General features: G+C 34.3%; 1 protein-coding gene across 2 annotated transcripts; it reads right to left on the reverse strand.

The window, feature by feature from the left end:
- Window positions 1-64: 64 nt before the first annotated feature.
- Window positions 65-4,843, reverse strand: LOC135785686 (lipopolysaccharide-induced tumor necrosis factor-alpha factor homolog). Of its 2 annotated transcripts, none has more exons than XM_065295154.2 (5): window positions 4,721-4,843; window positions 4,411-4,519; window positions 1,876-1,956; window positions 1,298-1,442; window positions 65-1,181 (listed from the first exon to the last, which is right to left on the reverse strand). In XM_065295154.2, the coding sequence occupies exons 2-5, from the start codon at window positions 4,511-4,513 to the stop codon at window positions 1,076-1,078; spliced, it is 435 nt and encodes a 144-aa protein (XP_065151226.2). In that variant the 5' UTR covers window positions 4,514-4,519; window positions 4,721-4,843; the 3' UTR covers window positions 65-1,075. The 2 variants fall into 2 exon arrangements, with proteins under 2 accessions (XP_065151226.2, XP_065151225.2); XM_065295153.2 differs by having other exon boundaries at window positions 4,801-4,842.
- Window positions 4,844-11,025: the final 6,182 nt, after the last annotated feature.

Consider the following 11,025-nt stretch of genomic DNA (forward strand, 5'->3'; position numbering starts at 1 on the left):
CTTCCTTCAAGTAAATTATCATTGCTTTAAAAGAAATAAAGTTAGACCAGCAGTATTTAATCTAATGTTTAAATTCATTTTTGAATGTCATGGATATAAAAACTATGATTTAAAAATAGGGAAAAACAATGAGAAAAAAATATAAAATGACACAATAAAGAAGAAAGTCGTGCCACTGACACAGAAAACTGTTTATAGAAATTCGTAACACAAAAAAAGATATTCATGCTCCAACGGCATGAAAAACAGCAGAAAATCCTCTCAATAACACAAATAAATTAATCTAATTTTTCATGACATGACTTGCCACGAGATATGGAAGCATATAGACAGTTTCATCGGACACACGTGTTTTGTTCTAGCATTATGATCTTCTCTTCTTCTTACTTTTAGCAATGATCATTCGGATTCAAGAAGGAAATACTTTATTAATGGAGAGGATGGCATGCTAGTGATAGTAGTACAACATGCATGTGTATTGCACAGCCTTATTTGACGTATGCAAATCCAATTGTGTCAAAGTACATTCTTACTTTTCACACCAAACGCAAATATTCATTGCCAGTTCAAATTATCACTTTTCAAGATACATTTTTATTTCACAGTTAAAATAGACGTTACATGTGCAAAATGTTGATAAGTATGTAAAATAGTTTTAATATAGATTTTCTCTATGCTTAAATGTGTTGTTTTAGAATTACAATGGCGGCACAATTACATTACACCATAGACTTCAAATCACAGACCATATAATTCTCAGTAAGAGGGGGAAGTTTATTTTTACATTTCTTTTTACTTGACATTGTAGGTGTCGCCTAGCCCATCACCTTTTTACATGTTTTTTTTAATTTACTCCACTCTCTTACAAAAAACGGATTTAGAATTTAGTAGACTTTGAATAATTTATAGCACATACAGGTAAAAACTCCCATACCAGACAGCAGAAGACACCAGGGCGGATCTGGCCCTTATATGGGCCGAAGTTGGCAGCTCCGGTGTGGATCTGCCCCAGAGTCGTCTGCTGAGCTCTGCTGGTTTTATCTGTGGTTCCTCATGCTCTCTGGTTCAGACTATGCTACACACGGCTATAAACACGAATTACATTTTTACAGTTTGGACAGCTGTGCTTTACATCTTTGCACGAGTCCACACAGAAAGGGATGCAACAGCATGGCCAGCACCTGTGAGAACACGGCAGACAAGATCCATCAGCATACTGTATATGAACAAATCTGTACTTCTGTTTATCTCCATTAATGCTCTGTGTTTATCTTGGCTCTTGAGTTATTACGCTTACACAAAGATAGCAAGGGCTCCACAGATTAACCATGTGAGCAAACCACTGAGATGTTCAGTTTCCGTGATGACATCCTGATGGCAGTGAGGACAGGTAATGCGACCCGGGACATCGGTGAGGGTGGACACCACCACCACCTGCGTAACTAAAGTGCATGCATCCGTTAAAAGCTAACAAATATAAATACAATAGCCAGTGCAAATTAGACGTTGATGTTTGTGTATGGTGTATTTTTAATGGCATGAAAATGTCCATATATCGCCACCTGCTGTCTATGTGCATTTCTAACTCTCATCTTCTGTTTCACATTATTTTACAACTAATGATTGAAGCTGTGTTTACCATGTTTCTATCGCTGTATCGTTAATACAACGGGTTATGATTGTGAACAGCTTTTGATGTCATGTATTGTGATGGGTTTTTAATTTCACATTCATATAGCCAATCCCATTGTTAATCCATTAAGCCATACATGTGTTTATAGTTGGGGTACCCTTTAAGACAACTAATACAGTATATGGTATATTATCCTGTGGCGTTATGCATCTGAGTGCGGTTCTTTGGTTCTGAGCACTCACCTACAGGAACTGCCATGGGTTGGACATTAGTGGGCGAAGCTCCAAATCCATATGGAGGTGGAGGGGGGTAAAGTGACGGATCTGTAAAAAGATAAGATTGGGTTGACTGAGAAGATCAAAGCATCTCCACAAAAGCTCAAAGAGTTCTCCTGCCACCACATGGGCCTACTATATGTATATGGGGATAATGTTTTTCGATTGAAGGTTGCAGAACATTACACAGTAAATTCCCTGGTGTTAATTTAACACTGGTCGGTGTTCATATGGGAACCACCGGCAGGGTGTTAAAAGTAACTCCGAAGCAGTGTTAAAGTTAATAAGATAATTAAGTGATGATTTGAGTGATGATTATTTGATTGTTGAAGACACCTGATGATAATAAATCACTGAAGGACAAAAAATACAAGAACTAGAGCTGACTTCCAGCCACTGCCTTATAAAAATCAATGAAGAAAGACAAAATATTAAATGCAATAGATGAAATCCCCAGAGTTAAATGAACACTGTGTGTGTATATATGACTCCATCTTACAGAGTGTAAAAAAGTAACACTGAAGCAGAGTTAAAAGCTGCAATCTTTTACTTTTTCCCTCTTATCATCATATCTGTTTAAAAACGAAAATTACACCTTGCTTGTAGTTACATGGATGATAAGTTTAACTTCTATACAACTGCTGTAAATCTGGTTAAAAAAGGAAGTCACCATTGTGTCGATTAGTGTTTCCTTTAGTTGGCCACTTGGGTCTTGAGGTTTAGTATTAGTTTTCTTCTGCTCATCATGACAGTGTGTTTATGAAACACATCTGTTAGATCAGAAGCGGTTGAGATGAATAAAGTCTTAACTCTTGCTATACTAATTTTTATGAAAGCATATGTCTCGTGATTCAATTGAAAAATTAATACTTGAGTAAAGCTGTGTAATTTTATGTTTTGTCATCATTGTGGTACTGCAAGAATCTATATAGTCTTAAGTATAAAATTTAGAACAAAAATTGAATTTATGATATTAAACAGCAACACTGAGACATCAACAATCAGCCTATAAAGCACAATCATGGTGACAATCAACAACAAAGCTTCATGCTGCAATGCATGCTGGGTAACAGGATTGTATAAAACTCATTCATAACTCCCATCATGCATTGCAACATGACAAAATTGTACGACTCTCTTACCATTTACTGTCACCATTGTTGAGATTTGTATCCGAAGTGTTGATGTCTCTCTTGAGCAAAAAAAAAAAATAATAAAAACTACAGCAATCTTAGTCAGAGCAGTGTCATATGTAAAGATCTTGTGTTTTGCATACTTCATTTCTTTATCATTTAATTATAATCTCAGGTTTTAATAATTGGTAGTTTATCTTATAAACAAACAACATCAGATGCTCTGAAAGAGTTTCCATTATATCGAGCAACGAACAAGCGATCTCAATGAAACACTGTTGCAATTGCAACAAGAGGAGAGTTAGTTCAGTGAAGGTCAAGGCACAAATGACTAAAGGCAACATTAATCACCATAATGGTGACTTCAAATTAATCTAAAACAAACACAAACTTGAGATTTAATGTGATACATTTTGTGGTAAATGTCTATTTGACTTGTGATTACACTCTCGTCAGAAAGAAGATTTGTTTACTAAATCACGTGTGTGGATGCTGAAATAGTTGAGCACTTGTATTTTGTTTTTGACAGCAGTTTAAAACTTAAGTTAAACTTATCATCCAGGTTTAGAAAATAACTCTGCAAGTTATATAAGTTTTCAAACAGAGATGATGATAGAGAGGCAAAAGTGAAAGATTGCAGCTTTTAACTCTGCTTCAGTGTTACTTTTTAACGCTCTAAAAAAAGATGGAGCCATATATACACCCAGCAGTGTTTATTTAACTGGGGATTTTGCTGTATTCATCTATTGCATTTCATATTTTGTCTTTTTATCATTTTAGTATTACTTTCTCCAGAAAAAGAGTAATCAAATCAAAATTTCCAAAAATGATGTTGATTTGACACAGAATGACCAGCAGGTGTTCACCATTAATGTCTTAATCATCACTTCATTATCTCATTAACTTCAACACTGCTTCAGTGTTACTTTAACACCCTAATGGTGGTTCCATTTTGTACACCGACCGGTGTTAAAATTAACACCAGGGAATTTACTGTGTATATTCGAATGATACTGGTCATTGTCAGCTAGTTTTATTTCTCTTTATACTGTAGCTCTTTTTATTTCTCGCCCTTTGAAGTCATAAAGGACAATCTGAGGACACAGTGTTTGTTTTCCAGGTACTGTGTATCCCATTGATCGACATCTTACTTCCTGATTTCCTTTTACATGAACCTTGCACCGTTGTTCCAGTAAGCCATGTTCTTTGGCGATTTGTATCTGTTACTAATGCTTTGTATCTGTCACATTTTCCATTAGACCACAGGTGTTAACGGGTTCGCAAACATTTTAACATTGTAAGTTGATTGCTATCAGTGAGTTCTGATGAGTAATCTTGTTTATGAGATAGAGGCAGAGCGCAGGTTTACCTGTTTGAGCCATGTAAGCTCCCTGGTGTCCGGGTAAGTTCATGCCCGTTTGAGTCACCTGAGGACCGGAATATGGAGGTGGATTGGATTCTTTCTCCATCATCAAACCCTATCAATGAGAACATGATCAAATTCAAAGTGGATGTGCGTTGCTCTGGTTCCTAGTCTCTTGTGTAAACAACAGTACTGTTTTGAATTCAAATTAGCATTAGATATACATGTATGTACTCAACATTTTACCACAGCTCACTTTTCATATCAAACACATTAATATAAAAATATTAAAAATAAAGACACATACAACACATACCTGTGATTTTCTTTATTCAGAACTGTAACTGTAGTGTATAAAATGAGAGATGAGGATGTGAGCACGAGGGTGTGACTTACGATGATAAGACCAGAGCAGAAAGGAGGTCTAGGTGTCGTAAATGTGGGCATTAAACTGAGAATGTAACACTGTGTGGGCAGGGTTATCAGTTTCTCAGTTACAGGAAATGTTGACCAAGGTCCTGTTTTTTCATGACAGAGAGAACGACCGAGTAACATTTAGTTTAATTTCGTTTAGTACAGTAAGTAATTTTTTGTGTTAGGGTTATGCTTAAACCAAATGGCAAGCAACCATTGAAACAATGTTAAAAATTGTTGATTTGTCAATAGTAATTTCATAGAATCCATATCACGTTTGCACCCTTCGTTAATGATGAAAAAAATGTATATATTAATAAACCACCATTATGGTGTTTAGTGTTTGCTTCAGTTAAGCAATATTTATCATTGTTTCAATGGTTGCTTGCCATCTGGGAAGGTGCTTTCAGAACCACCTTATGGTTATATTTTACATTGATTTTAAATAGGGGTTGACACTGACACGGTTGTTTATGTGTAAATAAGTAAAACGAATTGTGCTTAACAAATTTTTATAGGCTTTGTTTTGTATTTTAGGTTGTAATGATTTCTTTATAATTTTATTTTATTAATGTGTACATTATACACAAAATTTTGGTTTTTAGACAAATTTTAATCTTATCAGCAAGCTAGGAAGTGTTTTTCTCTTGTTCTGCTGGGTGAGACCCCCACACACTTTTGTCTTGTAGATGGGTCATAACTCACACAATTACTCCATCAGTTCATACTCATAAATCATAAAGAGTTAATGTGAGACAGTGTTAACACAATGAAACTAGATGCATTTCAGTTTTATTTTTTCACTTCCTTTTCACAGTAGTAGTCATTCATTAACAATATGAAGCAACATGATGATAATTCAAAGTATAGAAAGAGGAAGCATGCAGCAGAAAGGGGGAGGGGTCACCATCATGAGTAAACATGACATGTTCCTCATTGTTAAACATACTATGCTGCAATACCTTTTATGTTTCTCATTGAGATATATAAACTCAATGAAACCTGCCCATTAAAACAGAAGGTCTAAGGTTTATAGCCTTAGTTTTCTATTTACTGAAGCTCCACCCTCTCTCCATCGTCTCATTACATACAGTATGTGACGTCTCATTTACAGAAAGCTAAATTAAACATCTGACATCACTGTAGGCTACAGCATGTAATCATGGACTGTCAGAAAAAATGCACAGGAAAATCCCCAGTGTTAAATTAACTCTACCAGTGTTAAATCAACACTATTTGGTGTTTATATAATCCACACCAAGATCGGTGTTAAAAAAGACTGGTGTTAAAAATATAACTCTGAATCAGTGTTAAAGTTAATGAGATAATGAAGTGATGATTAAGACATTAATGGTGAACACCTGCTGGTCATTCAAATCAATTACATTTTGGACATTTTCCTGTCTCTAAATTTTTATTTTGATGACTCGTTTTCTGGAGAAAATACTAAAATAATAAAGATAGACAAATTATTAAATGCAATAGATCAATACGGTTGGGTGTATGCCTCCAAAAGCTGCAATCTTTCACGTTTGCCTCTCTATCAGCATCTCTGTTTGAAAAATAAAATGATAACTTGCAGAATTATTTTCTAAATGGATAAGTTTAACTTCTAAACAGCTGTCAGAACAAAATACAAAAAAAGTGCTCAACTATTCCAGCATCCACACGCGTGATTTAGTAGACAAATCTTCTTTCTGACGTGATGTCTCACAAGTCAAATAGACATTTGCCACAAAATATATCATATTAAATCATAAGTTTGTGTTTGTTATGAGGTCATTTGAAGTCACCATTACTGTGATTAGTGTTTCCTTTAGTTAGGCATTTGTCCCTTGACCTCATTAATCTAACTCTCCTCTTTTAGCAATAGCAACAATGTTTTAGTAAAACCACTTGTTCATTGCTTCATGTAGAGGGAAGCCCTTCCAGACCTTCTCAGATTGTTTATTTTTATTATTTTCTACTCTACAAATTATTGAAACATTTGGTCACAAATTTATTATGAAGAAACAGACATATAAAAAGCTCTATGCAAATGACAGTGTATTGAATGAGACTGCTGTAACGCTTTAGTGTGTTTTTTGTTGTTGTTTTTTGCTTAAGAGAGACTTCATGATTTCTGATACAAATCTCAACAATGGTGACAGTTAATGGTAAGAAAGTTGCTAAATTTTTGTCATGTTGCAATGCATGATGGGATTTATGAATGAGTTTTCTACAATCCTGGTTCCCAGCATGCATTGCGGCATGAAGCTTTGTTGTTAATTGTCACCATGATTGTGTTTTATAGGCTGATTGTTGATGTCTCAGTGTGTCTGTCTTGCACCACAGATTAGATTTGGGTAAACAATATTTAACTCTTCAGGGTATGTGGACTTTTACAGCACTGTTGGATTTCATGGGAGCTTCACAGGTTTGGCAGAACATAAATTAGACACTTACATTCAGTGATAATTTTTTTTTACGATATCATTGACTCCCAAGTTTTATACTAATTAACATAGTGTTAGTTATAGACTTCACTTCTCTCATCTTCCTCTGCTTTAACAGATGTGTTTTATAAACACACTGCCACAATTAGCAGAAGAAATCTAACACTAAATTTCAAGACCCAAGTACCCAACTAAAGGAAACACTAATCGGAGCAATGGTGACTTACTTTATTAACCAGATTAACAGCAGTTCTTTAGAAGTTAAACCTATCATCCATGTAACTCTGCAAGCAAGTTGTAATTTTAGTTTTCAAACAGAGATGATGTTAGTGTTCATTTAACTATGGTGATTTCATCTATTGCATTTAATAATTTGGCTTTCTTCCTCATTTTAGTATTACTTTCTCCAGAAAAAGAGTCAACAAAATAAAATTTTTAAGACAGGAACAATTCCAAAATTGAGTTGATTTGACACAAAATGACCAGCAGGTGTTCACTATTAATGACTCAATCACTTCATTATCTTATTAACTTTAACACTGATTTAGTGTTTTTTTAACACCAATCTTGTGTGGATTATATAAACACCGAGCAGTGTTAATTTAACACTGGGGATTTTACTGTGTGGTTGTCCCTGGGTCTGTACCGTTTCAAAAAGTACACAGTTGCATATTACATATATTACATACATATTACATATGCACAGGTAAATATTGGGACCTTTTTAAAGGGCTCTGCCCCAGTGACAACTAATTTAACAGCACTAACAGCTAATTTCTGTTAGTGCAGGACCTTTCAGTAACTTTAAAATAATGAATATGGTTGTGTAATTCAAGTAAGTTAAAGTTTACAGTATACTTTCAGACATGCTATGGGGAGGTACTTAAACCTTATTGATTATAATCTGATGATTTAAGAAAATGAACATTATGAAAATAAAGAGCTCTAACCATGACTCAACAAGAGTTTAAGAGTTAGCTGAGGGTGTTAAACTGTAAAGTTAATGTTTTAACCATCATGTTAAACTGTGGGAGCATGTTTTGAGAGTTAAATACACAGTAAAATCCCCAGTGTTAAATTAACACTGCTCGGTGTTTATATAATCCACACCAAGATTGGTGTTAAAAAAACACTAAATCAGTGTTAAAGTGAATAAGATAATGAAGTGATTGAGTCATTAATAGTGAACACCTGCTGGTCATTTTGTGTCAAATCAACTGAATTTTGGAATTGTTCCTGTCTTAAAAATTTTATTTTGTTGACTCTTTTTCTGGAGAAAGTAATACTAAAATGAGGAAGAAAGCCAAATTATTAAATGCAATAGATGAAATCACCATAGTTAAATGAACACTAACATCATCTCTGTTTGAAAACTAAAATTACAACTTGCTTGCAGAGTTACATGGATGATAGGTTTAACTTCTAAAGAACTGCTGTTAATCTGGTTAATAAAGTAAGTCACCATTGCTCCGATTAGTGTTTCCTTTAGTTGGGTACTTGGGTCTTGAAATTTAGTGTTAGATTTCTTCTGCTAATTGTGGCAGTGTGTTTATAAAACACATCTGTTAAAGCAGAGGAAGATGAGAGAAGTGAAGTCTATAACTAACACTATGTTAATTAGTATAAAACTTGGGAGTCAATGATATCGTAAAAAAAATTATCACTGAATGTAAGTGTCTAATTTATGTTCTGCCAAACCTATGAAGCTCCCATGAAATCCAACAGTGCTGTAAAAGTCCACATACCCTGAAGAGTTAAATATTGTTTACCCAAATCTAATCTGTGGTGCAAGCCAGACACACTGAGACATCAACAATCAGCCTATAAAACACAATCATGGTGACAATTAACAACAAAGCTTCATGCCGCAATGCATGCTGGGAACCAGGATTGTAGAAAACTCATTCATAAATCCCATCATGCATTGCAACATGACAAAAATTTAGCAACTTTCTTACCATTAACTGTCACCATCGTTGAGATTTGTATCAGAAATCATAAAGTCTCTCTTAAGCAAAAAACAACAACAACAAAAAACACACTAAAGCGTTACAGCAGTCTCATTCAATACACTGTCATTTGCATAGAGCTTTTTATATGTCTGTTTCTTCATAATAAATTTGTGACCAAATGTTTCAATAATTTGTAGAGTAGAAAATAATAAAAATAAACTGAGAAGATCTGGAAGGGCTTCCCTCTACATGAAGCAATGAACAAGTGGTTTTACTAAAACATTGTTGCTATTGCTAAAAGAGGAGAGTTAGATTAATGAAGGTTAAGGGACAAATGCCTAACTAAAGGAAACACTAATCACAGTAATGGTGACTTCAAATGACCTCATAACAAACACAAACTTATGATTTAAAGGGGACATATTATGAGATTTTTTTTAAGATGTAAACTAAGTCTAAAATAGGTCTGAGCAAAAGTGTGCCGTTTTGGGTGTGTCATTTAAAATGCAAATGAGTGGATGAAGTGCAACCACTGATCACAATGATGGTGGTTTGTTGCAATTGAAACTCAATTGTGCTGTGAAATATTTTATCTCTCTCTTTCTCTCCATACTAAATGGTTGTGCTGTGGTTGGATAGTGCAGATAAAGGGGGCGGTATTACCTTATTCTGACATCACAATAAGGGCCAAATTACAATGACCTATTTTTCACATGCTTGCAGAAAATGGTTTACCAAAACTAAGTTATTGGGTTGATCTTTTTAACATTTTCTAGGTTGATAGAAGCACTGGGGACACAATTATAGCACTTAAACATGGAAAAAGTCAGATTTTCATAATATGTCCCCTTTAATATGATATATTTTGTGGCAAATGTCTATTTGACTTGTGAGACATCACGTCAGAAAGAAGATTTGTCTACTAAATCACGCGTGTGGATGCTGGAATAGTTGAGCACTTTTTTTTGTATTTTGTTCTGACAGCTGTTTAGAAGTTAAACTTATCCATTTAGAAAATAACTCTGCAAGTTATCTTTTTATTTTTCAAACAGAGATGCTGATAGAGAGGCAAACGTGAAAGATTGCAGCTTTTGGAGGCATACACCCAACCGTATTCATCTATTGCATTTAATAATTTGTCTATCTTTATTATTTTAGTATTTTCTCCAGAAAACGAGTCATCAAAATAAAAATTTAGAGACAGGAAAATGTCCAAAATGTAATTGATTTGAATGACCAGCAGGTGTTCACCATTAATGTCTTAATCATCACTTCATTATCTCATTAACTTTAACACTGATTCAGAGTTATATTTTTAACACCAGTCTTTTTTAACACCGATCTTGGTGTGGATTATATAAACACCAAATAGTGTTGATTTAACACTGGTAGAGTTAATTTAACACTGGGGATTTTCCTGTGTACCAACACTACAAAAATTACAGTGTTCATGAAATCTATAATATTTGTTGGTATTTATTCACCAAAACTATCTGTAGGATTACGTTATTCGGGAGCTGCCTTTTGTTTTTGTAAAGGGATATTACAAAACAGGTTTATATGATGTAGCAATGTTAAGGACACTTGGGAAACTCCTATGAAGTAATAGAATAAGTAACAAACAAATAAAAAAGAAAAATTTTGCGGTAGTAAAACAGTAAAAAAAACGTAACATGATTTAGATTTAAAAAACATTTAAGATAAATTGTATCCCGTATTTGACCCATAGAAATACTGTATGGGCACAGTATAATCCTTGCGTTTAGATATCAAAAGCAAACACGAGGAATGCTGTTTAATTAAATGAGCATTATTTAAAT

This window comes from Paramisgurnus dabryanus, chromosome 4 (genome assembly GCF_030506205.2).
Source record: "Paramisgurnus dabryanus chromosome 4, PD_genome_1.1, whole genome shotgun sequence".
In the NCBI taxonomy this organism is placed as follows: domain Eukaryota; kingdom Metazoa; phylum Chordata; class Actinopteri; order Cypriniformes; family Cobitidae; genus Paramisgurnus; species Paramisgurnus dabryanus.